The sequence below is a fragment of the Desarmillaria tabescens genome (genome assembly GCF_030435595.1).
Source record: "Desarmillaria tabescens strain CCBAS 213 chromosome Unknown EV420scaffold_90, whole genome shotgun sequence".
In the NCBI taxonomy this organism is placed as follows: Eukaryota; Fungi; Basidiomycota; class Agaricomycetes; order Agaricales; family Physalacriaceae; genus Desarmillaria; species Desarmillaria tabescens.
In genome coordinates this window covers 42270-63993 of record NW_026848389.1, presented here as the reverse complement: position 1 = coordinate 63993, position 21724 = coordinate 42270, and the positions used below count along the sequence as shown (strand labels likewise).

The window sequence follows — 21724 nt, the reverse complement described above, 5'->3', positions numbered from 1 at the left end:
TCACTTCGTACGCAAAAATGGGCACCGATATTTTGAAGAATTTCAAGTGCGACAAGGCACCTTTGAGCGTAGGCACCCTGATGTCTTCTTCAGCTTGATATTAATACTCCTTTCGATGGAAGGTGTTTGCAAGAGAACCCGCGAGAGGAGACCGAAGGCAGCTGAGGAATGCATGGATGAATATGTGGTTCAAGTTCAAAACTGAGGCCGGGGCCTCGGACCGGAACAGGCTTGTTGAGTCACAGTCACAGTCACGGCTCTCTTGCTCTTTTCTCGACTATCATGCTCGTTATGCCCGTTCTTGATACTGCCTTCTTCTGCTGCCGAAACTTCAGACGCACAAAGTCATACTTTTTTCTCTGTTTTGAGTAACTGGTCCTAATGGTCTGTCGCTCTGTGTTTGATAGCTGCGACTTCGGCGGAGAGGGCTTGTCATAGCTGCGTCTAGTATCTCGAGCGCGCGCTACTAGCTAAAGATGGTGCGTATCTGCGCCCTGTGCGTTTGACTGTTCTGAGAGACCGGGCTTTCTTGACAGATGGCCTCTGTGCAAGTTCGGACTTTGGCGCGCGCGTTGGTATCATCGTCCCTGGGTTTTAGAGAAAGCCGTAACTCAGAAATCGAAGCTGTGAAAGAGTCAGTCAGGGGTATGCACTTTCTTCCTTGTCACGCTATAGCTCACTGTCAAATAAAGCCGCAATTCCCAGCCTCACAGAATCCCAATGCCGCATAACCAACCTCGTCGATGTCGTTACGACTATTGCTGTACGGCAGCTCGATGTTGGCTTCAGGATGATGGTACTCTACTGCGAGGTAGATCCGATTCCCAAGGCGTTTCGTTGTCTAACACAAGGCTTCAGACCGTTCACGTCATTGAATTCACAAATGTCACTACAATCTAGCGCGGACCCGCTCAACAGTGTCTCTCGGCCACTGACATTCCGAAGGTGAAGGCCCCTATGTCCTTGTGCTACTCGGCGGAAACATCACTTTGGGAGCTCTCGTTATGGTTGTGCGGCGCTGTGAACGATGGCATCGAACTCGTAGGGAAGACGAGAGAGTTGGCCATTGGTGGAATGCATGTCATGTTATTTACCTTCGAGGAACGCACCGCTCATCTAAAGTCTCATGTAGAGCATGGCGAAGCTCATCGACATGGTCATTGGCCGACGACATCTATATCCTTGGACCATCTCCCATGTAAATGTTGCAACATAACTTTGTATGGACGAATCGAGAACAGAGAACTCCGTTATGAACCATACCTTTTCGACTGGGCAAGACATATACTTGGTGCAGTTTATCACCATGGCACCATGGCGTCGCAGATGAATTTTAACAGCCGACGACATTGTGGCGATCAGAAGGATGTACGTCATTTACTTCGTCTAAAGACATGACTAACCCTCATGTAGTGCCATCCCCCGGACTCGAACCGAAGCTTTAGACCCTGATGTAGTACACTGTAATCATTGGTAAACCAGTATCGCACAATTATAATAGACATACCATCTACAAAACCGAGAAAAGATAATATCAGCAATATGAGCTGACCCACGGAATCGATCCATGAGCAACCCCTGCGCCATTGTGCCCTTGATCTACTTCGGCGTGAGAGCTCAGACTCCAGAGCGGAGGATGTCGAATGGCATATGCGTTATCAAGGTGACGAAGGGAGAGCATTTCCTATTCCCTACCCAAATTTATACCCACACGACTGCGAGTGCAGTGGCCGTGGCATGCACAAAAATCTATACAGCGTGTCCATGAACGAGCACAGTGGACTCGAACCACTTGCGTTTCTCAGACGATTTGCCCGATCGTCTATGATGCCTTGCCATTGGAGCTACTAACCCTGTATTTATAATATTTGCATAGAGAGATAAATACTTGCAAAAAAGGTGATAGCCATCACGACCTATCTCTAATCAGAGCTGACCTACGGAATCGAACCGCCGATGTGTACCAGTATGCCCTTGATCCATGTCGGCATGAGATAATGAGGAGGGATGAACGTGAGGAAGAGCACAAGCTTCGAATCGAATAGTCCCTTTGTTCTTGAATCTTGTACTGCTATCATAAGGCAAGTTAATTCAAAATTCAAAGTTTCGGAGGCATAAAGCCCAAAAGTCTTTCAGCTCTAACCACCGTCTTCGATATAATCGTGACATGACCGATCTCAATCTGCTCGACGCTGATCCTGTTACGTCGACTCACCTCAATTTATTGGCAGAGAAAAATCGTATCTTGTCTTGTTCCAATTTATGGCTCGATGGCCTTTATGACGAGCATGGATACAAAGACGAATAAACCCCAAAACCTCCCAAAAAAGCCTCAGTGTACCTCACTACTATTGGGCGGAGTCGAACCGTTGTGTAGATGAGACCTCTACAGCTAATCCAGGATGACTGCACGGGACTCCGATGGGAAAGACTCGTGTTTGGGTATTCGGGACGTATCATGAATTATGAGGAAGGGTACGGGTGAATGGATCTACAATTAAGAACCTCGTAGGTACAGGTACAAGTTATGAGTCTGAAAACATGCTGCCAGCTCAGAGCCGTTGATTACTGACACTGCTCTAGTGCTATGACCGGTAGTCGATATGGAGGATATCCAAGTCATCGATGTGTTGGTTGACGCCAAGTCGCAGAGGACCTTTGCGGGGAGCTCTGCCAAGGGAGAGCTAGAGGCGCTTGGTCTTGAGTCGATCCTATTGGCTAACCCACTTGACTAGTGTTGCCAACGACTGGACAATATGTATAGATATAAAGGAGTCATTCATATATGAACAACAGTATATGAACGAAATATCGAGCTCAATTCAGGGATTTCCCCATCTGTATGTGACACCACTTCTAGTTGCACTTGGTATCATAGTAAACTTGAGTTGCAAAGCACTAGCAACAATATTAGACAGAATTACATATAAACCGCATACGGCATACCTCGTAATTATCAGCATTGACAACCTGTTCGGTGGCAAGAAGCCTCTGGTCGTTAGCACATCCATAGCTGACGTCGAGAGTGTCGGAGGTCGCATGAGTGAGCTAAATAATAGAAACAGTAAGCTTGTGTATCAGCGTATATTTACAGTTCTATCACGTACCTCATGGAGGACAGTACTACCTCGAATATTTCGGGCTGCCACAGTAGTGTTTCCAGCCCGAAGATCGGTCTGGGGAACCTCACTGAAAAAGCGGTCACAGAAGTACACCTGGCCAAACGAACAAATCATCAGATCTAGTCGGTTATAACATGCGGATGGTGCAAGACGTACATTCGTAGTGGCTATGGCCGTATAGGCGACAGTACTGCCTCTACAAACACCAAATGGATCCGTGCAGTCCATTCTGTGGGATTTTTGAGAAGTTGAATAGGATGATCAGTGGAAATGACATACGTCCTTGTGTTTGATGTTTCATTTGCGACTCTATCAAACACCGTGAGAACTTCGGCTGTCGGAGTAATGCCGTAGTAACCGGTGTAGAGAGAATTGCTACCATTCGCGGAAATATAAGCAGACGCAATAGAAGCTAGGGTTTTCCCTTCGGTATAACTGAAACATATTTTAGAGGACTTCAGGCAAGATATGAATCGTGCTTGTACCAACCTTGCGTCGATAAAGCTCTTTTTGGAATTATCAGTGCAGATATCAACTGCACACTTATCCAGGACGGGGAGATTCCGTTTCACCAAGTCTCCGGAGATGTTCACATTGACAGAGCTGGAGGATACCTAAACCTGATCAAGACTTATGCCAGAGGTGAGTCTAGTCTTGGGACTGATTATCTGGAACGATGTAACAGGTGAGAATGTGAATGCACCAGCACCAACTGAAGCAAAGTCAAAGAGTGCAGATACTTTGTAGAGATCATATAATAAAATTAGCAGATATCAATAGAGTCTATTGATATCTGCTAATTTTATTATATGATCTCTACAAAGTATCCGCACTCTTGTAGTATGCACCCTGTCGGACAGGGTGCATACTACTTACAATCATGTTCAGCAGTAACTGACTGCCCAGAAGATATGAATGCAAATGCAGAATCATCAATGTCTTCCAAAGAAATTGAAAGCTGCAAAAACAAGTAAATCGGGTGCCCGAGAGAAATCAGATTGTGGAAAACTACCTTTATCCCGGTGAAAGGAACAGCCACTCCATCCTTAGTGACATTGAAAGAGCGTGTCGGAAGAATGTCATCCAGAATTGTTCCGTACTTCAAGATCTTCACTGACTCTGAGCCAGTGTTGGAAACGGTTGCCGTGAACTTGAGATCGTCGATACTGGTGATATTGGAGGCTGGTCCAGACAGAGAGACGCTAAGACTAGCATCTCTCTTGAGAGGACTGGTGAAGCCGTATAGGGTGAGACTGAGAACGATCAAAGAAGTGAGCATGCTATGAAGTCGAGAGAGTACTTGACTGGTTATTGAAGTAGTGCTCCTGCTGCTTAAATATCATTTGATATCGTTCTATGAAATCATCGTGACAAAGGAAAACATACATGACCGACGTTAGTGATAGAGCGAAGAGAGATAGATGTCCGGAGGTGGTTTCAATGGGGAATGCCGGGCCTCTGTGCCATAGGCCATCAACATTCAAGTTCTTGGCACCAGAAATAGCTCTCACGCTTTCGCCCTTTCTATCGTAAAGGAAAATCCAAGGTGACCTTTGAGAAAGAAGAGTGGTTTAATTCAAATAATTCGAGCTTCTTGATTATGAGGCCCTCACCTGTGATGTAACTGCTGTCCAGGCGTCTTGCCTTAGTACTGGGAGTGCTGGGAGTCTGGTTGCCAGAACAGGAAACACCGGGAGTCATGTCGCGCTAGGTGAGCCCTCAAGCTTATCGGTATACCGACAATTCTCATTGTCACTGATGCTAGTGCCGCACCTCCAGGAGTTTCGGAACTCTTCACGCGACTTCAACGGGGGGGAGGAACTTACTAAGTTCGGCGCTATCGTGGGAAAGAATGCCCTGTGGATGATCGGGACTTGAAAGAAATTGAAACCTCACAAAAGCTCTGGACAAGGGGTGGATGCAGTGATTCATAAAACTTCAATTATTCGTCTGGTATGACTGTGTGAAGCTTAGTTCAAATATCCAGGCAGAAAGACTCACAAGTCCTCTGGAATCAATGCGGACGCCGGACATGTATGCCGACCGATGATATCACGTTCCAGTTTCATGAGAAAAAACTACAAATATAAAGGAAAACGTTAATTACAGCACAAAGATACTGTACCTCGGGGATTATCTATCACCTTTCAGGAACCATTGATTATAAAGCTCGGTCGTTTCACGAGAATACCAAAAACTCACAAGTACAATTTGGAGCAGTATGGAAGCACGGTGCTTGGCTCATCCGAGTGTGCTGAACGTCAACTTTGGTTCACATTCCGATACAGCTGCAAGAAAAGAAATCAAGTACACGTCGTGACAGGAAGATTGGAAAAATTTAACTTGGCTAGCCATTCAGAGTTTAGTATATCTCGAGGACCACAGCTCCCTGTAGCGATTCCTTGGAGATGCACCTTGAATGAACAAGTGAGCTAGGCAACATTCCCGAAAGCAATATGATGACCAAGAATTAACAAAATTACCTTGGAGAGCTATTCAGAGAGCTATATGTCTCTCTGCCTGTAGTGCCTCGAGTGAATGGGTGGACACTGAACTTACCATTCTCTCTACAATCGGCTGTCAATGAACGACTGAGAGGAGAAATTTTCCATGCCGGTGCGGCAGAGCCTTTATCACCTCGCCTTGCCATGACCTCCTCCAATTCGTCCCAGCTGTTTTATCTTAACTCAGTCCCAGTAAAGCAAAGAGCGAATGAAGCACAAGGAAACACCCAGACAGTAAGAACGGAGAGTGTGATCGAAACCAACAAGTGCCAACAACGAAGCAGACGGCCGGAACGTTACGGCCCGGTATACCTACCGTTAATTTACTCTCATCCTGCATGGACTTCTTGTTAATGGGCTAGTGCGGAATCGCAATGCGCAAGTTTTCTCTTTTATCACAGGCGTAAAAAGAGATCGATAGTCGGCCTAGAATGCTACGCCACCAGCTACCTTCCACCCAAATATGCTGAACTCGCTTTAATCATATCCGCCGCCCTCTCCGCAAAAATATACACCGGCGCTTGCACATGTCCTGACGGCACGAACGGCTAAACATGCAATGTCACCAAAAAAGGCAAAGAAAACCAAAGAAAAACACCCACAAAAACCGAAGCATCCACAACCCTCACCCCCTCCGCCCCCTTCAACGTCAAATCTGGGTTCACAACTCCCCAATCCGCACCAAAGGGAGACATGCTCGCTGTCCCAACCGGGTGATAAGCACTGGACGCTCGATCCTTGATATCACCCTAAGTCGTGTTCGTCACAATCTCAAGGATATACCCCTCCCAAACTCTCGAGTTGACAAACCTCTTTATACTCTCGATGGCGTAGTGCAGGATAGCTAGGTCTTGTGGGTGGGAGAAGTAATTCGGGTTGATGAGCGGTGGATCCAGAGGGTTTGTACTGTTAATGCGTACACTCCCGCCTGTATCAAGTCAGATGGAGGAGAACATGCTGTAATAAAGCCTAAGACGTACGTGATCGAGGACAGAGCACAGAAGGTACGATCACAAAGAAGTTCCCCGTCTCGGGAGGAGGGTCACTAGTAACACCGTTCTACAGCAAAGAGTCAGTTTGTAATATAAATCATGGAACATTTCATCGCACCACAAACGCTAGTTCGTAATGAGCAGTCTCATTTCCCGCGCACGGCTCTTCAGTCCAAACACCTGCATTATTGGGTACACGAAGAAACCCGAGCTGATTTATCAAGCCCGTCGTCAAAAAACCCGTGCGATTGGATTTCCATTCCACCAAAGAATCACGCTGAAAAGTGGCGTTCCGGAAATATACGTTCTCAACCGCCTTGGTGTCGTTGATGGTGAACGGAACATCCCATCTAACATGGTCAGACAAATCCTTGCCAACGTCGCTGAGGTTCAGAGTGGACGGAATTCCTAGATCTGCAAGTTCACTGCTGTCGCCTATACCAGAATGGAGGAGTATATGCGGTGTTCCGATGACTCCCGCAGAAAGGATGATTTCTTTCAGGGATGGAGGCGTCAGAATGTGTTTGGTGACTACGGAAAAGTTGACATCAGTAGGCCGCAGTGCAAACGAGAGGAATTATCATATACCGCCAGCATCCTGAGTAAACTCGACAGCGCCAAATGTTAAATTTGCCTTACTGAATGGGAGAATTCGGGTTACATGGGCGCGGATAAGGATGTGCAGATTGGGCCGGTCAATGATCGTCGGCCCAAGATACGACGTCTCTGAACTGCTGCGAGTACCGTGTCCAATTGTCATAGATGCCCAACCTGTGTCGTACTTAGCAAGAATTCACAGTCAACTATAAGAACTCACCAATGCCCAGCTGGTGCCCCGAATTGTAATCCAAGTTGAAAGGGAACTCGACAGGAAGCTCCGTCGTCGCCTTGATGACACGCCCATCGGCAAGTCGCGGATATCCCGGGAGAGAGACTGAGGTGACCCCATCGAAGCCATGGACCGAAGCATTGAACTGGCCGGTGGTATTATGGTGGTCAGCAGGAGCAACGAAGTGTTCGTTCTGACGTAGCAACTGCAAGATCAGCTACGAGGTTCGAAACAAAAAGAAAGTTACGACAGACCTTGCGAATATATGGCTGCAGAGCATCCCATCGCCATCCCAGGTCACCACTGATCTGAGCGTAACGATCATAATCTTGGAACGAATTGCGGGTATATGCCATAGCATCTGGGAGCGAAGTCATGTATCTATTCCAGCTCGCGGGACCAGGGCGACGTACTGATAGCACTACTTCCACCCAAACCGAATCCACGGGGATATGCTATCGAGCGTCCGTTCAAGCTATCCTGCTTCGTCGTGGTGAAGTTCCAATCTAATGGTGATCCTATTACGCGAGAACAATAGAATGCTCCTTGGGTCTCTTCCCTATCCTCCACTATTTCGTAGTGGAAACTGTGCTTCTTGCCGCGTAAACCCTTCAACCTCTTCATTCCAAGATGCTCCGGCGTCGCCTTGCGTTTTTTGCAGTTCACCCAGAGCTCGTCCTGGCCATAGCAGGCGTTGTGGTGCCAGTCATAGTTCCCCTTTGAGGGAACCTTCATACCGTCAGCATGTCTGCGCAATGTGTTGCAAAGCCATGTAGGATTGTTCAGTTTCTCCATCTTTGTGAGATACTTTTCCTTCGTGGTGCGCGCGGCCATCTGGGGAGACAATGATGCTAAATACTCATACATGTCTTCATCATCTGAATTAAGTTCTGGCTCATATCGGACAGTGAAGACGTCGACCAATTCTCGCAGCAGCTGATGGAGACCGTTGACGTCGAAAGAAGGCAGAGAAAATGCATTCATCAAGACGCTGTGTTTGTTCGGGCCGCCGGTATCTCCACCAGGCTCAGTTACGGCTTCCTCAAACCACACCTCCAGATATTAGTGCAACATAACGGGTGAAAGTGTGTTGCAAGTATAGTGGAGAGCGACATTCAGGAGAACCCACAGGGATGATTCTCTATCGTCTATCAGGGTATTTGTGGTGCCGAGGGAAGTCAGAAGCCGAGCAGATAAGAACTGCCATATGCCCTGAATGATGATAGTAAGGAAGGGTACGGAGATTGCATAACAAAAACTTACAACTCTTCCCATGCGTCTGTCGCCATCTCCGTCAGTAACAATGACGCAATGATCCCAATCAATGAGGAATCCTCGGTAATTTGTGGTGATCATAATGTTTCCGACACTGACATCTCGGTGCACAATGCATGCCCTGTCGAACGCCACCTGGTGAGCTATATAGAAAATGATGAATCAAAATAGTCAGTTCTGAGGAATAATAAAAGGCAGCATAAGGCATACCTTCCATGGCATCTGCGATACAGGTCACCAAGTACTTGACGTTACCGAAGGTCGTCATCTCTCTTACGATGGTTTTCAAGAAAATTCGATGAACCTGCAAGGTCGGGAGGCAGTAGATCTCGTTGTCGGAGAGTCTACGCGACGACGACCCTCTGGTATGCTCCTGTCTCCTGTGTGATCGTAAACAGGTCAGGAAGATCTCCCCCTGCCTCCATCTCAGCGACATAGGGCACTTGGTGCTGGGCTAAAAGACGGTAGATATCCGATTCTTTCGCAATCTCAGGTGACTCTTCACGCCAATAATCCTTCATGAACAGCAACCCTCCACGAGGCTTGGCAGGATCACGAAGATCAGGACTATCCAAATCGATGGCCAGAGACCGACGAGTCGATCGCCCAAATGGTGAGAATGCGCCGTCATCGAACTTGGGAGCACACACCACGAATCGCCGAGCTTTCCCGTCGAGGGTCATGTCGATGCGGAACAGCTTCTGGTCCTCAATATTGATCTCTTTCTTCACCCTAGACCCCCATTCACCATGCCACATATCCGTGTCGTACAGGCAGAATTTGGCCCGAGCAAGTATGGCGTCCGGGTCGTCATCAGCAATGGAAGAAACAGTCTGTCTTTCCCTCGTTGGCTAGGTGTTAACTGTGCAAATCGCTTGTAAAATTCAAAGATCAGGGTCGTTTCCTTGGTGCAGTCGAACCTCTTGCTGACGATGGCCCCGGATCGGTCCCAGCGTATGAATCGCGCAAAGCGGCCACAGATGAGATTAGTAAAGAGGTGGGAGCGATATTGAAGCATCATCGTGACGCCGGCATGGAAAGATATCTATCCGCGTGTCTCGCGTCCCTTGACGGAGTTGTTCTCGAAAGGAAAAACCGATTGCATAAATGGGGCCGGCCGCGCAGGCTCTGCAACGTCATCCGGTACCGCCTCAGCGACGTTGATATCTTCGTCTCCTTCTTCTTCTCCCTTCGATTCATCGTCTTCGTCGCTTTCATTCTCCTCTACTTCATCTTCATCTTCCTCCTCCTCCTCCTCTTCATCGGCAGGGGACTCGTCGTCTTCCAAATCAACGAAAGCATCGTAATTATCATGCGCCTTCAATTCTGTCTGTGTCCATGAGCCAGTGATTGGTGATCTGGTCTTCTAGCATGTTGTCCGCGTCGTACACTCCGATATCCACTGCAAGATTATCACAGTTTCCATCTGGGTCACGCAACTTGCCCAGTTTGAGGGATATCGACAAGTAGTCCGGGTTCTCTATATTCTGAAGCGACATGAGCCAGTTATTTAGAGCCTTGACCTGAGCACGAGTAGTTAGTAGATGAAGAATACAGGAAATTGTTGAATGACGGACATATCTCTTGTACATGTAAGACTCACGCAGGCCTACCATGGAAATGAGTATATTCTTCTTGGACTTGCTTGGTTGCTTCCGCCTGTAGTTGTGCGGAGTAGTATCGTTCCAAGGCATGTACTGCTTCAGGAAAGCTCTCGCTGAAGGACCAGAAATAAAATGACCGCCCGCTTCGCTGGCTATATCTCTGTGTCTCTGTCGAATTTTCGGAGTATCAAAAGAGAATTTTCTATGCCCTTGGGTTTTTTTGACAACGGGAGTGTGGTCCATGCTGTATTCAGGGAGGCGAGGATGGTTCGGAGGACTAACGCGACCGGTGGCGCTGGCGGTGGAGTCAGCTGGCAACTGAAGGGTAGATCATTTTTAAGGTCTGCACGGAGGAAAGGTTTGTGAGTGAAAGCGAATGAGGACCGGAAGAATCGCCGCAAAGCCAACGCGAACAACGATTATCCATTGACATAAAAAGAGAATTACCTAGATAGAACAGTAGTTTGTTCCCCGCAGCGTTATATGACCTTGCATAACAGGTAGTTTGACACAATAAAGTGGCCTAGTGAATTCGCGGTCACAGTGCAAGTTCAAGTTGGCGATTTCAAAATCCGACCACGGGTTCGCGTCACTTTATCACGTGTTGACGCGACGAAGCTGAATTTGGATTGAATCACGATAATCTATTGTTCCAACTTCATACTTGCCTCCAAGAAAAGAAATATGCAGCTCCGGACATTAGACAACTGTAAGGACTCTCAAAACAATTGGTGCCATTCAGATGTAGTCGCGAACAGCGCCGGCTGCAACTTGGCTAGGTTCAAGGCTGGCTATCGGCACAGGTAAATTCGGTTTCCTTCTGCCAGTTGCTATACCAATGGCGTCTCCATATGTTTCCCAACTCTTATGATAGTAAAGTAAGTAGCAGTGGATGCAATGGTTCGTCAGACTGCCATTATACAGGCCCAAAATTTCCCCAACAACTGTGGCGCTGGAGTTGCGGGAGAGGCGGTAGCAACTTTACACCGTTGGCTGCGTGATAAATTTGAGATAAGTAAGCAAGCAAGCAAGTGGAGAACTTCGATGGATTGTCTTTGTTATCTGTTTCTGAGTCGCTGACATTACCAGAGCATATTAATCTCAAAGATCTTCTCGTCCTGCTAAATCAGAAGACGTAGAACACGACTCCTGTAAAAAATAATGCTAACATCGCCAGAATTGAGACAGTCTGCATCAATTTGAGCTGGAGAATTTCGTACTACCTTTGCGGAAGAACCTGATATCGTACAGGTGGAAGGTCTCATGGGTGTCTGATCTTGAAGAATTCATGCAAAGGGACTGGATATCCCGAGGTAATAATAAGTATACAGTCATGAGGGTATCTGAGTGTTAAAGAGAGCGAATAAATATAGGATAGCAATCAAAGCAGAGCATATCTGTTCAAAGATCAGACGGGGTGAAGAAGGGACAGAGAGAGATACGCGTACACGACTGATAAAATGTATTGGAAGGGACATAAGGAGCACCAGAAATAGGAAACGACCGGGAAAGGATAATAAGAGAGCAGCCAGGTCGTGTATAACCAGAGGATGAAGTTCAGAGTAACGTTGCACTCGCAAGACTAGCCCGAAGGATAATACTAAATAGAGAGGTCGAAAGGATGATAGAAAAATATTGAGTATACGCCGGAAAATATGCAACAGAACAGGCGAAAATGTACTCACTCTGAGTGGGCAAATTTCAATGATCAATAACTATCATTTATAAGCATTAAAAAAGAAAACAACGCGCCTTCCACGGTGGTCATTACGGACGGAAGCGTAGCAATATCAGTCGCTGTAATTACACTAAGATATATGCATAAGTACCAAACAATGAAGACCATGTTAAACATACTGAATATAGATCTCCCTCTCCGCCAGTTCCGAAAAGCGAAGCTTGAAGTAATCACGACCTGCCCGGGCATCACCTGGTTCACCATCAAAGTCCTGAAAGATACATCAGAGAAGGCTATACAGACGCGCGGGAGAACATCACATACCGGAAAGAAGTTTTGGATATCAGAGTAAGGTATTTTCTTTTCGAAGAGGTCGTTCTTGTTCAAACATAAGATCTAAGCACACGCGGATATGAGCTTCAGTCATTGCAGGAGTAGTTGGACAGTCCTACGTACAATCGAAGTGTGCTTGAACCAACGCGAATGGCATATAGTATCCCATACGGTCATCGTTTCTTGCATTCGATTCTATCAGATTACATCAGAGCGGTGATTTGCCGAGTCATCACGGTGAATCACTTACTACACTGTCATCTTCCTCCAGGCCCTGGTCATAGCAGTTCAGGCTGACGAGGAACAGGATACTCGTCACGTCCGGGAAACAGTGTATCCACTTTCTACGCTCAGACCTTTGGCCACCGACATCAATAATCGTGACCTCGCGTTCCCAGAGATGAAAGACTGTTTCCGTGATCCCAATCGTCCGAACACAGCACTGCATGATATCTTGTTCAGTTGGCTGATACCGGGGGTCGAATAACCGATCGAGATCCCAAAAAAAATACCCCAAACTACGCCCTGTAAGAGTGGCGTAACGAAGAACGGGGGATGGAGGACTCACTTTTCAGGCAAGGCTGCTTCATTTCCTCTCTGCCAGGCTTTCTGAACATCAGGATCACCCCATAGCGCCTTGAGTCGCTCATAGTACCATCTCGGGAATGGCTCACCGTCCCTTAAACGAGGCCAATGCATGTTTCCCATGTATATCATCGAGTCGAGGATACAACTCTCTCCATTGACAAGATTGTCAAGCGTACTCTGCCGATAGTATTCGATTTCTTCCTGTGAGAATGGCATGTTGCACATGAGACACATTTGCTGTCCGAGTCGCAACGAATGAATATTGTATAGTACAAAGTTAGTAGAAGCGCACCTTTAGCAGAGTTGTCTTTCCGGAATCCCCAGTTCCCAATAGCAGAACCTGTATATGATGTGTGAGCAGGTAAATTCGAAGCACGGTACCGTATACGTACCTTGACTTGCTTTTCATTGGCCTGACGGCAGTCTCGCTGGTTAGTACTGAACACACGCCCAGCTCACGAGCTGAAGCACACCTTCTCGAGTTCCCCCTCGGCTTTCCTATGCAAGTCCTTGTCTGCATCCGTGACCTCGCGTCGAGAGGACGAGCATATGCCCATTGCGTTGATATGGGGCGGGTAACCGCTGGTGAAAGAGCACAAACACGACTAAGCGCCGAGCTCCAGCGATAATAGAATAGGTACATGGCTGTGGTGCTTACCAAGACTTGGCGTCAATTATTTTTGTGACATTTAACTTTTGATCAACTTAGGTGATAAAGCGGGGCGCCGTGGCAAGTCCGAGACCTCAAATAGTTTCTTTGGTGAACTGGTAAGTTATATTTTACATGCCATACAGTCAACACAAGACTATTTTAACGCGATCTTTCACGATACCAAGCTGCCCCAGCTTCTTTAGATCATCGTTCCACATATTGTTCTCCATACTAATCACCGACTCTTTCTGGAATATCCCATTCTGCCTCCAGTGCCCGACCACCAAAGAGACGTCATTTTCATGTAGGAGAGTGTACAATCCATCGCGGATCAAGTAGTGGTGTTTGGCGAAGATATCGATTGTGTGGGTTACCCCGGTATGATCTGTGAGAATCAACTCTCCTCGTCGAGGAAGCCCTGCGTTTGAAGCATCAGCCAATCCCCGGATATGAGCAGGGTAGATACAGTTTCCCTCGAACCAGTCGATATCTGTCTCCTCCATCCGATTACCGGGTTTCTACAAAATAATGAGAATCAATCGAACTTTTTTTCGGCTGCCCAATATAGTAATTCATAGGTACCGGTTTTCTTTCAACAGCGACTCAACACCAAGAGCAACAGTAATGATAGAATAAACAGTTTAGAATTGATTCCCGAAGCAGTACACAATGTTTTGGTGTCATCAAGTCATGCAATGGAGCCTGCAGTGATGAAGAAAATACCGCTGATTTGGGATTTGACAGACCAGATTAGCGGATTCACGAGGATCACAAACCAAAGGCCTGGGTGGTGATATCAGAGCCTTTGATGGATAATTCGGAGGAATATAGCCCAGTTGTACGTCAGGAAGGTATAATTCGCAGTGCTTATGCATTTGGTGGAATCCAAGATGGGGAATTACTATATTGGGCAGCCGAAAAAAAGTTCGATCGATTCTCATTATTTTGTAGAAACCCGGTAATACTCGACCAGATGCTAGGATCAGTCGGGAATGTCGTGTCCATTACCTGTGTGCACGATGGTCGCCAATATTTTCTTCCGTCCCCAGGCTCGGGGTAGCAGAAGAATAAATCCGCACGGAAAGAGTACATCATGGCGTTAACGAGTTGTTCCCATGCGCTCTCCTCTGACTGGTTTGCATCGTATATCGTGATATACCGCAGCCTGAGACGGTACACCAAGCCTGCAACTCTGTCGATAGGATTCGTCGACACCCGTGTCCGCATCTGCAATATGATGTCTTTTGCTGAAAACACATCCCGCAATGATTCCAGTTTGTTACGGAACATCGTTCGGGTGTTGTCATCGCTGGTCTCACCTGCGATGATCGCTTGATGTTGATATCTATCTCTGGTCTCCTGAAGTGTCCAGGCTCGATTGAACCAACTCCTCTCACCTACCAAGTACGCTGGTGCCCAGCTCAGTGGCTGACCTAGTCCACAGAGATAGCACACCATCTGCACTGAGCTTTCATACACATACCCGATCGTGGGTACGTCGAGCTTCCACTCGTCGATACGGAGAGCCTCCCCGCGGAGATCCTCCTCACGGTAATCCTCCCTAAAATCGTACTTCTGCCTCAGACACAGAACATCGAGCCATACATACTCCACTCCGAGGACTCCGAGGAGGTTCAATAACTCTATCCGGATCAGGTCGAGGTCGGCGTCGTTCGGCAAGGGCACGGGCCACTCGCATCCATTGATAGGGGTCCACACGTCCCTGCGATCATTAGCATCCATCCACGCATGTGATATTCCCTCTACGCGCACACTCATCGGAGAGCCACGGCTCGCGACCCAGTACGGCACCACCCGATTAGCACACAGATCCCATATCCGCCGAGGAGGCACGGACTTCCGGCGGATAATCCTGCCATCGTGGATCACTGCATCTCGTCGCATCTCTCCGTCCTTCACTTCCCCCTTGTGCAAGTTGGTGGAGGTTCTTACCCAGGACGAGTTGTAGCGAAAATGGGCGTAGGCGGTCCCGAAATCGTAGTTTCGTTCGATGCAGGAGTTGAGGAACGAGTGCAGGGTGGGATGGCTGTCTAGTCTATATGATTTGCCGAGTGTCGCGTTGAACTCGTCCAGGATTCCAACGATACCGAGCGTGGTGCATGGAGTATTGGCGAGAGCAGATGGTATGACCTTTATACCGGTGTAGGATCGTTGCTTCAACACTGGGATTGTCGATCCTTCTCGGCCCGTCTCAGTGTACGCGTTGAGTGTGATCTTCGGAACTTTCTTATCAACAGGACTGATCTGAAATATGTTACTCTTTGCAATCTTGGGATGATTTTTAACGCCTACCTCTTCCTCCAAGAATGGTAGATGTTTCATGAATTTATCAGATTCGCCTTCCAGTTATAGTAAGTGAGGATGTGAAGTATCGAACACAAGACAATCCCACGTACAAGCGCCCATCGATAACCAACGTAGAAGCGCACTGAGAAGCTGTGTTAGTGAGTAGCAAACAACGCGTACCTGATTATACGGGCCCACCATCAGTGGCGCTGTCGACGCCCAAAGATAACGTCAACGTCAAAGGAAATTTATTTCGTGAATCATGATAAAGAAAGGTAGAGGTTCTCGAAAATGACAGTGGACTCGATATATGCTGATGATCTCAAAGAGATGCCTGCTAGAGATGTGCACGTGAGTCGTTTGTCACAATGGAAGTTGAACGTGAGGAGGCGTACACGTGTGGCCAATAGAATGTATTAAATATTCTCACCCCAGCAAGAAAAGAATTCAAAACAACGTACTACAATCCAGCCGAGTTGCTGCATTCCACAGTCCTACCCGAATAGTATCGTTCAAACATCTACGTGCAAAGCAACGAAGGTGGAGAAATCGACAGCCCACAATACGGCAACCTGACGAGCCCGGCAAAAATCACTAAAAACCGGTTGAGTTCAAGACAAGTTTGGGAGGAAACGAATACTGACGCACGATTTGCCTGTCAGTTCTACGGCAGGACGACTCTTCTGCATCGCAGGTCCCTCATAACACGTTATGCGTAAGCCCTTGTTCAGGCAATAACTTCTTCAGTGAATAATGGTGCCACGGTTCCGCCATCGCGGGATGACTGTGAACAACAGTTATATTAGAAAGAAGTCGGAAGCACGAGAGCAAACGTACCTGGAAGCATGAGACCTCGTATAACCAGTCTCTTTCGGTGTGCCATTTCGTTGAAAGTCACGCACACTGACGGGACCGGATCGTTTACAAACACAGCCGCGGACTCTGCAACAACCAATTTCCAAGTACTCTTGATTCTTGAAGGGGATTCGAAGATCAGCTCAATGCTCCCCGTCCACAAAAAGTAATAACGGCGGCAGCATACTGAAGTCGTGTCGGGATCCTACGCGATGGCACGGAGCAAAGGTGGACCGGCGGCATTTGCGGCCGAAGTAGGCGTATCGACACGTGATCGAAGAAAGACAGCACGTGGTCGGACTTTAAAAGTCGCGACCTTCAACGGTTGATGCGTGTTACCTTCATCTCTCTACTGTTTCTTAGCACCCACACTTTTCTCCCATCACGGACCTTACAAGATAAATAACTCCAGTCACGAAAAGCTGTATCGCTACCGACACTGACCGTGTTCTCTCGAGTATCGACATGAATCCCACTCCCGTGGTTAACAAAGCCCAAGGGCAGATATCGACTGGTTCGAGGGAAACTGTATCTGCCCTGCTCATATCCGGGGATTAGCTGATACTTCAAACAGAAAACTTCCTTGGCGAGGAGAGTTAGTTCACACAGATCATACTGGGGTGCCCCACACATTCGATATCCTCGTCAAATACCACTACTTGATGCGCGATGGCTTGCAACGGTTCCCAGTCCGTCCTCAGGGATTGTGTCTGAGGTCAACGGATAGTCATAAATGCACTGTAGAGGGAGCGACGAGTGATGGTGAAGGGGTTAGGTTTCAATTTCAACACCCGGGTTCTTTTCGGACCGGGATTTTCCTGACATTGAACACTTGTCAGAGTCACTCGTACGCATCCGGCTTTCCGCCGTCTATCTATCTTTCTGAAGGTTTTCAACTTCAACGACCTTGACACTCTATTGTTCAGCGCTTCGCTGGCATATTCCTACAGTGCGAACTCGTGCTTCATACCAAGTCGCCGTGGTCAATACCTCGTAAACGGTGATCAAATTAAAGGACGATTACTACTGAAGGGCTCCTGTAGATCGATGTCCGGGAGGGATAATTGTCTGTCGTTAACACGTCCCTTTCGGTATCGATTGAGTAGTTATGTATGCCGAGTCCCTGATCTTTCTTTTCTTCTGCTAAAACGTTAACATTCCAGTATCCGAGAATCAAATAAATACTTATCGCAAAACATGAGCCGCGTCTCCACAGTTTTCTGTAAGCAGAACGGGACATCAAGGCATGTAAGTATTCGTTCCTCGAGGAATTTGCACTTGTTAAACTCGCTCAGCTCAGAAGTCTAGTCCATGATGATACAAAAACAAGCTGAATTTGAACGCTCAAGGAAGGCGCCTTGTTGTGCATTGCACGAGAGAGCGCAGCTTGCCCCTGCCCAATGTTCAGCCACTTCAAAGCTGCACAGTTGGTTTAACGCAACAAGCATACCAACGCTAAGACGAGGTCATGCTGAAACAGAGGAATTGACAGACTCGCCCATGGAATCTGACAAGAGTAAACCAAAGCAGGACGTCTCACGTAAGTTGATCAGAAGTTAAACGTCACAAAAATAATCGACGCCAAGTCTTGGTAAGCACCACAGCCTACCTATTCTATTCTCGCTGGAACTCGGCGCTTAGTCGTGTTTGTGCTCTTTCACCAGCATTTACCCTCCCCATATTGGCGCAATGGGCATATGCTCGTCGTCTCGATGTTATGTGGTCACGGATGCAGACAGGGCCCTGCATAGGCAAGCTGAAGAGGAGCTCGAGAAGGTGTGTTTGCTCGTGAGCTGGGCGTACGCTCAGTACTAATCAGCCACACCGCCAGGCCAAGGCGAAGGTGGCGACACAAGTCAAGGTACGTGTATATGGTTCGATGCTCAGAACTTACCTGCTCACACATCATATATCATATACAGGTTCTGCTTTTGGGATCCGGGGATTCTGGGAAGACAACTTTGCTAAAGGTGCGCTTCTACTAACTTTGTACTATACAGTATTCATCCGTGCGACTCGGACAGCAAATGCGCCTCATCTGCAACATTCCATTCTCTCAGCAAGACATCGAATACTATCGGCAGATGACGCTTGACAATCTTGTCGATGGAATGAGGTGTATCCTCTACGCGATGGAAGACATGAATCTGAGGGTTTCAGATGCTAACATAAAATATATCGAATTCATGTACTGGCCTCATGTGAGGGATGGTGAGCTATTCCCGAGACGGTACTATGAGTCACTCAAGGCGCTATGGGGTGATCCTGATGTTCAGAAAGCTTGGCAGAGAGGAAACGAAGCGGCCTTGCCTGAAAAGTGAGTCCTCCATCCCCCGTTCTTCGTTACGCCACTCTTACAGGGCGTAGTTTGGGATATTTATTCTCGGATCTTGATAGGTTGTTTGACCCCCGGTATCAGCCAACTGAACAAGATATCATGCAATGCCGTGTTCGGACGATTGGGATCACGGAAACGGTCTTTCATCATTGGGAACGCGAGATCACGATTATTGATGTCGGTGGCCAAAGGTCTGAGCGTAGAAAGTGGATACACTGCTTCCAGGACGTGACGAGTATCTTGTTCTTCATCAGCCTAAATGGCTATGACCAGTGTCTGGTCGAGGACAACGATGCGGTGTGTGATTTGTCGTGATGACTCGGCAAATCACCTCTCTGATGCAATCTGATAGAATCAAATGCAGGATGCGATGACCGTATGGGAAGCGATATGCCGATCGCATCGGTTCAAGCACACTTCGATTGTACGTAGACTGTCCAACTCGTCTGCAACGACTGAGGCTTATATTGGCTTGTGCTTAGATCTTATTTTTGAACAAAAATGACCTCTTCGAAAAGAAGATACCTCACTCTGATACCAAAGACTTCTTCGCGGTCTGTGATGTTCTCCCGCGCGTCTGCATAGCCTTCTCTGATGTCTCTTTCAGGACTGATGGTGAGCCAGGCGATGCCCGTGCAGGTCGTGATTACTTCAAGCGTCGCTTTTCGAAACTGGCCACTAATACTGGTCGGAACACGGAGAGGGAGATCTATATTCAGTGCGTTTAACATGGTCTTCATTGTTTGGTACTTATGCATATATTTTAGTGTAATCACAGCGACTGATATCACTACGCTTCGGCTTGTAATGTTCACTGTGAAAGGTACGCTGTTTACTTTAATTTTTATAAATGATAAACATTGATCATCGAAATCTGCCCCCTCAGAGTGAGTACCGTTTCGCCCGTTCTGTTGCGTCTCGCCTTGTTTCTTCATCACTTCTGACGTATACTCAATATTTTTCTATCGCATTTACGCCTTCTCTGTTTAGTGTTATCCTTCGGACCAGTCTTGCGAGTGCAACGTTACTCTGAACTTCATCCTCTGGTTATACATGACCTGGCTGCTCTCTTCTCTTCCTTTCCCGGTCGTGTCCTATCTCTGGTACTCCCTATGTGCCTTCCAACACATTTCACTAGTCTTGTACGCTTGTCTCTCTTTGTCCCTTCTTCACCCCATCTGATCTCTGAACAGCTATGCTCTGCTTTGATTGTTATCCTATATCTATTCGCTTTCTTTAACACTCGGGTACCCTCACGACTGTATAACTACCATTACTTCGGGATATTCAGCCCCTCTACATGATGTTTACTTCCATTGTCGCTTTTCAGCATCTGACGTACATGAGACTTCCACCTGTACGAAAGCAGGTTCTTCCGTAAAGGAAGTACGAAGCTCTCCAGTTCGTATCAATGCAGACCGTCTACATTCTGGCGTTGTGAACATCCTGTTTTACAGGAGTCGTGTTTTCACGTCTTTCGATATAGCATGCGCGGGTAATCTCTCCGACTCAGTAACAGTTGACAATTACGAATCATAGTTCTCCCCCTACCGTTTCGAAATATTATCACGCAACCAGCTGTGTGAAGAAGCTACCATCTTTCCCACAGCTCCAGCGCCACAGTTGCTGGGGAAATTTTCGGCCTGTACAAATGAACATGCCGGTGTTTATGAGCTGTCTTTCGGGCATAAACACTGACATGCCCCAGCAGTGATGTAGTTATTCAATCCAAATTCAGGTCGGTCGCGTCAGCATGTGATAAGGCAACGCGAACACGTGGTCGGACTTTGAAAACGCCAACCTGAACTTGAACATCCACGACGCCACCTATTGTGCGGAACCATTCGTTATACAAGGAAGAGAACGCGACAAAGAACTAACTACTGTTCTATTTAGGTAATTCCCCTTTATTGCAATGGATAATTGTTGTTCGCGTTGGCTTGGCGGCGATTCTTCCTGTCATCATTCGCATTATTATATCTTGACGGATTCGTGCCGTTCACATACTTCTCTCCATGGTAGACCTTACCAACGATCCACCATCTCAGTCGCCAGCTGACTCCGCCACCACCGACACCGTCGCATTCCTCCTCTGAACCGCCCTCGCCTCCCTGAATACAGCATGGACCACACTCTCGTTGTCAACAAAGCCCAAAGGCATCTAAAATTCTCTGTTGACACGCCGTAAATTCGACACACACATAGGGATATCGCTGCCAAAGGAGGCGGTCATTTGTCTCTGGTCCTTCAGCGAAAGCTTTCCTGAAGTAGTACATGCCCTGGAACGATACTACTCCTGACAGCTACAGGCGGAAGCAACCAGGCAAGTCCAAGAGGAAGTTGCTCGCTTCTATGGAAGGCCTTCGTGAGCCTTACATGTACAGGAAATATGGCCGTCGTTGTGCTATTTCCTGTGTTCTTCATCTACTGACTACTCGTGCTCAGGTCAAGGCTCTTAATAAATAGCCAGTGTCGCTAAGTATAGAGACACCTGGCTACTTGTCTATATGCCCCAAGTTTGGAAAATTCCGTGACCGAGACGCAAAATTTGATAATCTTGCAGTCGATATCGGAGTGTACGACGCGGACAATATGCCTGAAGGCCGGACCGCCGATCACTCGCTCATGGAGACGCAGACCAAGCTGA

General features: G+C 47.4%; 6 protein-coding genes across 6 annotated transcripts; 1 reads left to right on the top strand and 5 right to left on the bottom strand.

Moving 5' to 3' along the window:
• Positions 1–2856: 2856 nt before the first annotated feature.
• Positions 2857–4401, bottom strand: EV420DRAFT_1279783 (Metalloprotease; the record flags this gene model as incomplete). Its single annotated transcript, XM_060468164.1, has 8 exons — positions 2857–2898; positions 2947–3048; positions 3108–3215; positions 3279–3351; positions 3402–3664; positions 3743–3861; positions 3999–4080; positions 4135–4401. 8 exons carry the CDS (start codon positions 4399–4401, stop codon positions 2857–2859), a joined length of 1056 nt encoding a protein of 351 aa, XP_060323142.1.
• A 1671-nt stretch (positions 4402–6072) lies between these two features.
• Positions 6073–8071, bottom strand: EV420DRAFT_1279740 (aryl-alcohol-oxidase from pleurotus Eryingii; the record flags this gene model as incomplete). Its single annotated transcript, XM_060468160.1, is given in 9 exon segments — positions 6073–6174; positions 6229–6375; positions 6394–6554; positions 6607–6685; positions 6737–7149; positions 7207–7389; positions 7436–7640; positions 7702–7808; positions 7861–8071. The coding sequence occupies 9 exon segments, from the start codon at positions 8069–8071 to the stop codon at positions 6073–6075; spliced, it is 1608 nt and encodes a 535-aa protein (XP_060323141.1).
• Positions 8072–9361: 1290 nt separating this feature from the next.
• On the bottom strand, positions 9362–9801 carry EV420DRAFT_1202383 (uncharacterized protein). Its single transcript, XM_060466340.1, has one exon. The coding sequence runs from the start codon at positions 9741–9743 to the stop codon at positions 9450–9452; it is 294 nt and encodes a 97-aa protein (XP_060323140.1). The 5' UTR covers positions 9744–9801; the 3' UTR covers positions 9362–9449.
• A 1666-nt stretch (positions 9802–11467) lies between these two features.
• EV420DRAFT_1202352 (heterotrimeric G protein alpha subunit 4) lies at positions 11468–13578 on the bottom strand. The gene is made up of 11 exons (XM_060466339.1): positions 13399–13578; positions 13318–13338; positions 13218–13265; positions 12906–13162; positions 12588–12855; positions 12461–12532; positions 12329–12400; positions 12184–12275; positions 12075–12134; positions 11550–11669; positions 11468–11490 (listed from the first exon to the last, which is right to left on the bottom strand). Exons 1-10 carry the CDS (start codon positions 13480–13482, stop codon positions 11588–11590), a joined length of 1056 nt encoding a protein of 351 aa, XP_060323139.1. The 5' UTR covers positions 13483–13578; the 3' UTR covers positions 11468–11490; positions 11550–11587.
• A 684-nt stretch (positions 13579–14262) lies between these two features.
• Positions 14263–16351, bottom strand: EV420DRAFT_1202271 (uncharacterized protein). The gene is made up of 5 exons (XM_060466338.1): positions 16282–16351; positions 16083–16221; positions 15995–16026; positions 15891–15937; positions 14263–15842 (listed from the first exon to the last, which is right to left on the bottom strand). The coding sequence occupies exons 3-5, from the start codon at positions 16002–16004 to the stop codon at positions 14445–14447; spliced, it is 1455 nt and encodes a 484-aa protein (XP_060323138.1). The 5' UTR covers positions 16005–16026; positions 16083–16221; positions 16282–16351; the 3' UTR covers positions 14263–14444.
• Positions 16352–18428: 2077 nt separating this feature from the next.
• On the top strand, positions 18429–21136 carry EV420DRAFT_1623221 (heterotrimeric G-protein alpha subunit, GPA2-like protein; the record flags this gene model as incomplete). The annotated part of the gene is made up of 9 exons (XM_060475919.1): positions 18429–18515; positions 18559–18606; positions 18740–19056; positions 19107–19374; positions 19430–19501; positions 19560–19631; positions 19698–19795; positions 19845–19907; positions 21100–21136. 9 exons carry the CDS (start codon positions 18429–18431, stop codon positions 21134–21136), a joined length of 1062 nt encoding a protein of 353 aa, XP_060323137.1.
• Positions 21137–21724: the final 588 nt, after the last annotated feature.

Coding starts and splice junctions, on each gene's coding strand:
- EV420DRAFT_1202383 (XM_060466340.1), bottom strand. CDS start 9,743: ATGATGCTTCAATATCGCTCCCACCTCTTTACTAATCTCATCTGTGGC.
- EV420DRAFT_1202352 (XM_060466339.1), bottom strand. CDS start 13,482: ATGGGCATATGCTCGTCCTCTCGACGCGAGGTCACGGATGCAGACAAG. Junction 12,856..12,905: donor GAAGCAGCCTTGCCTGAAAA/GTGAGTCCTCCA, acceptor TACAGGGCGTAG/TTTGGGGTATTTTTTTTGGG. Junction 12,533..12,587: donor TGGAGGAAGATGACAGTGTA/GTAAGTGATTCA, acceptor GTAATCTGATAG/AATCGAATGCAAGAAACGAT.
- EV420DRAFT_1202271 (XM_060466338.1), bottom strand. Junction 15,843..15,890: donor TACCATTCTTGGAGGAAGAG/GTAGGCGTTAAA, acceptor AACATATTTCAG/ATCAGTCCTGTTGATAAGAA.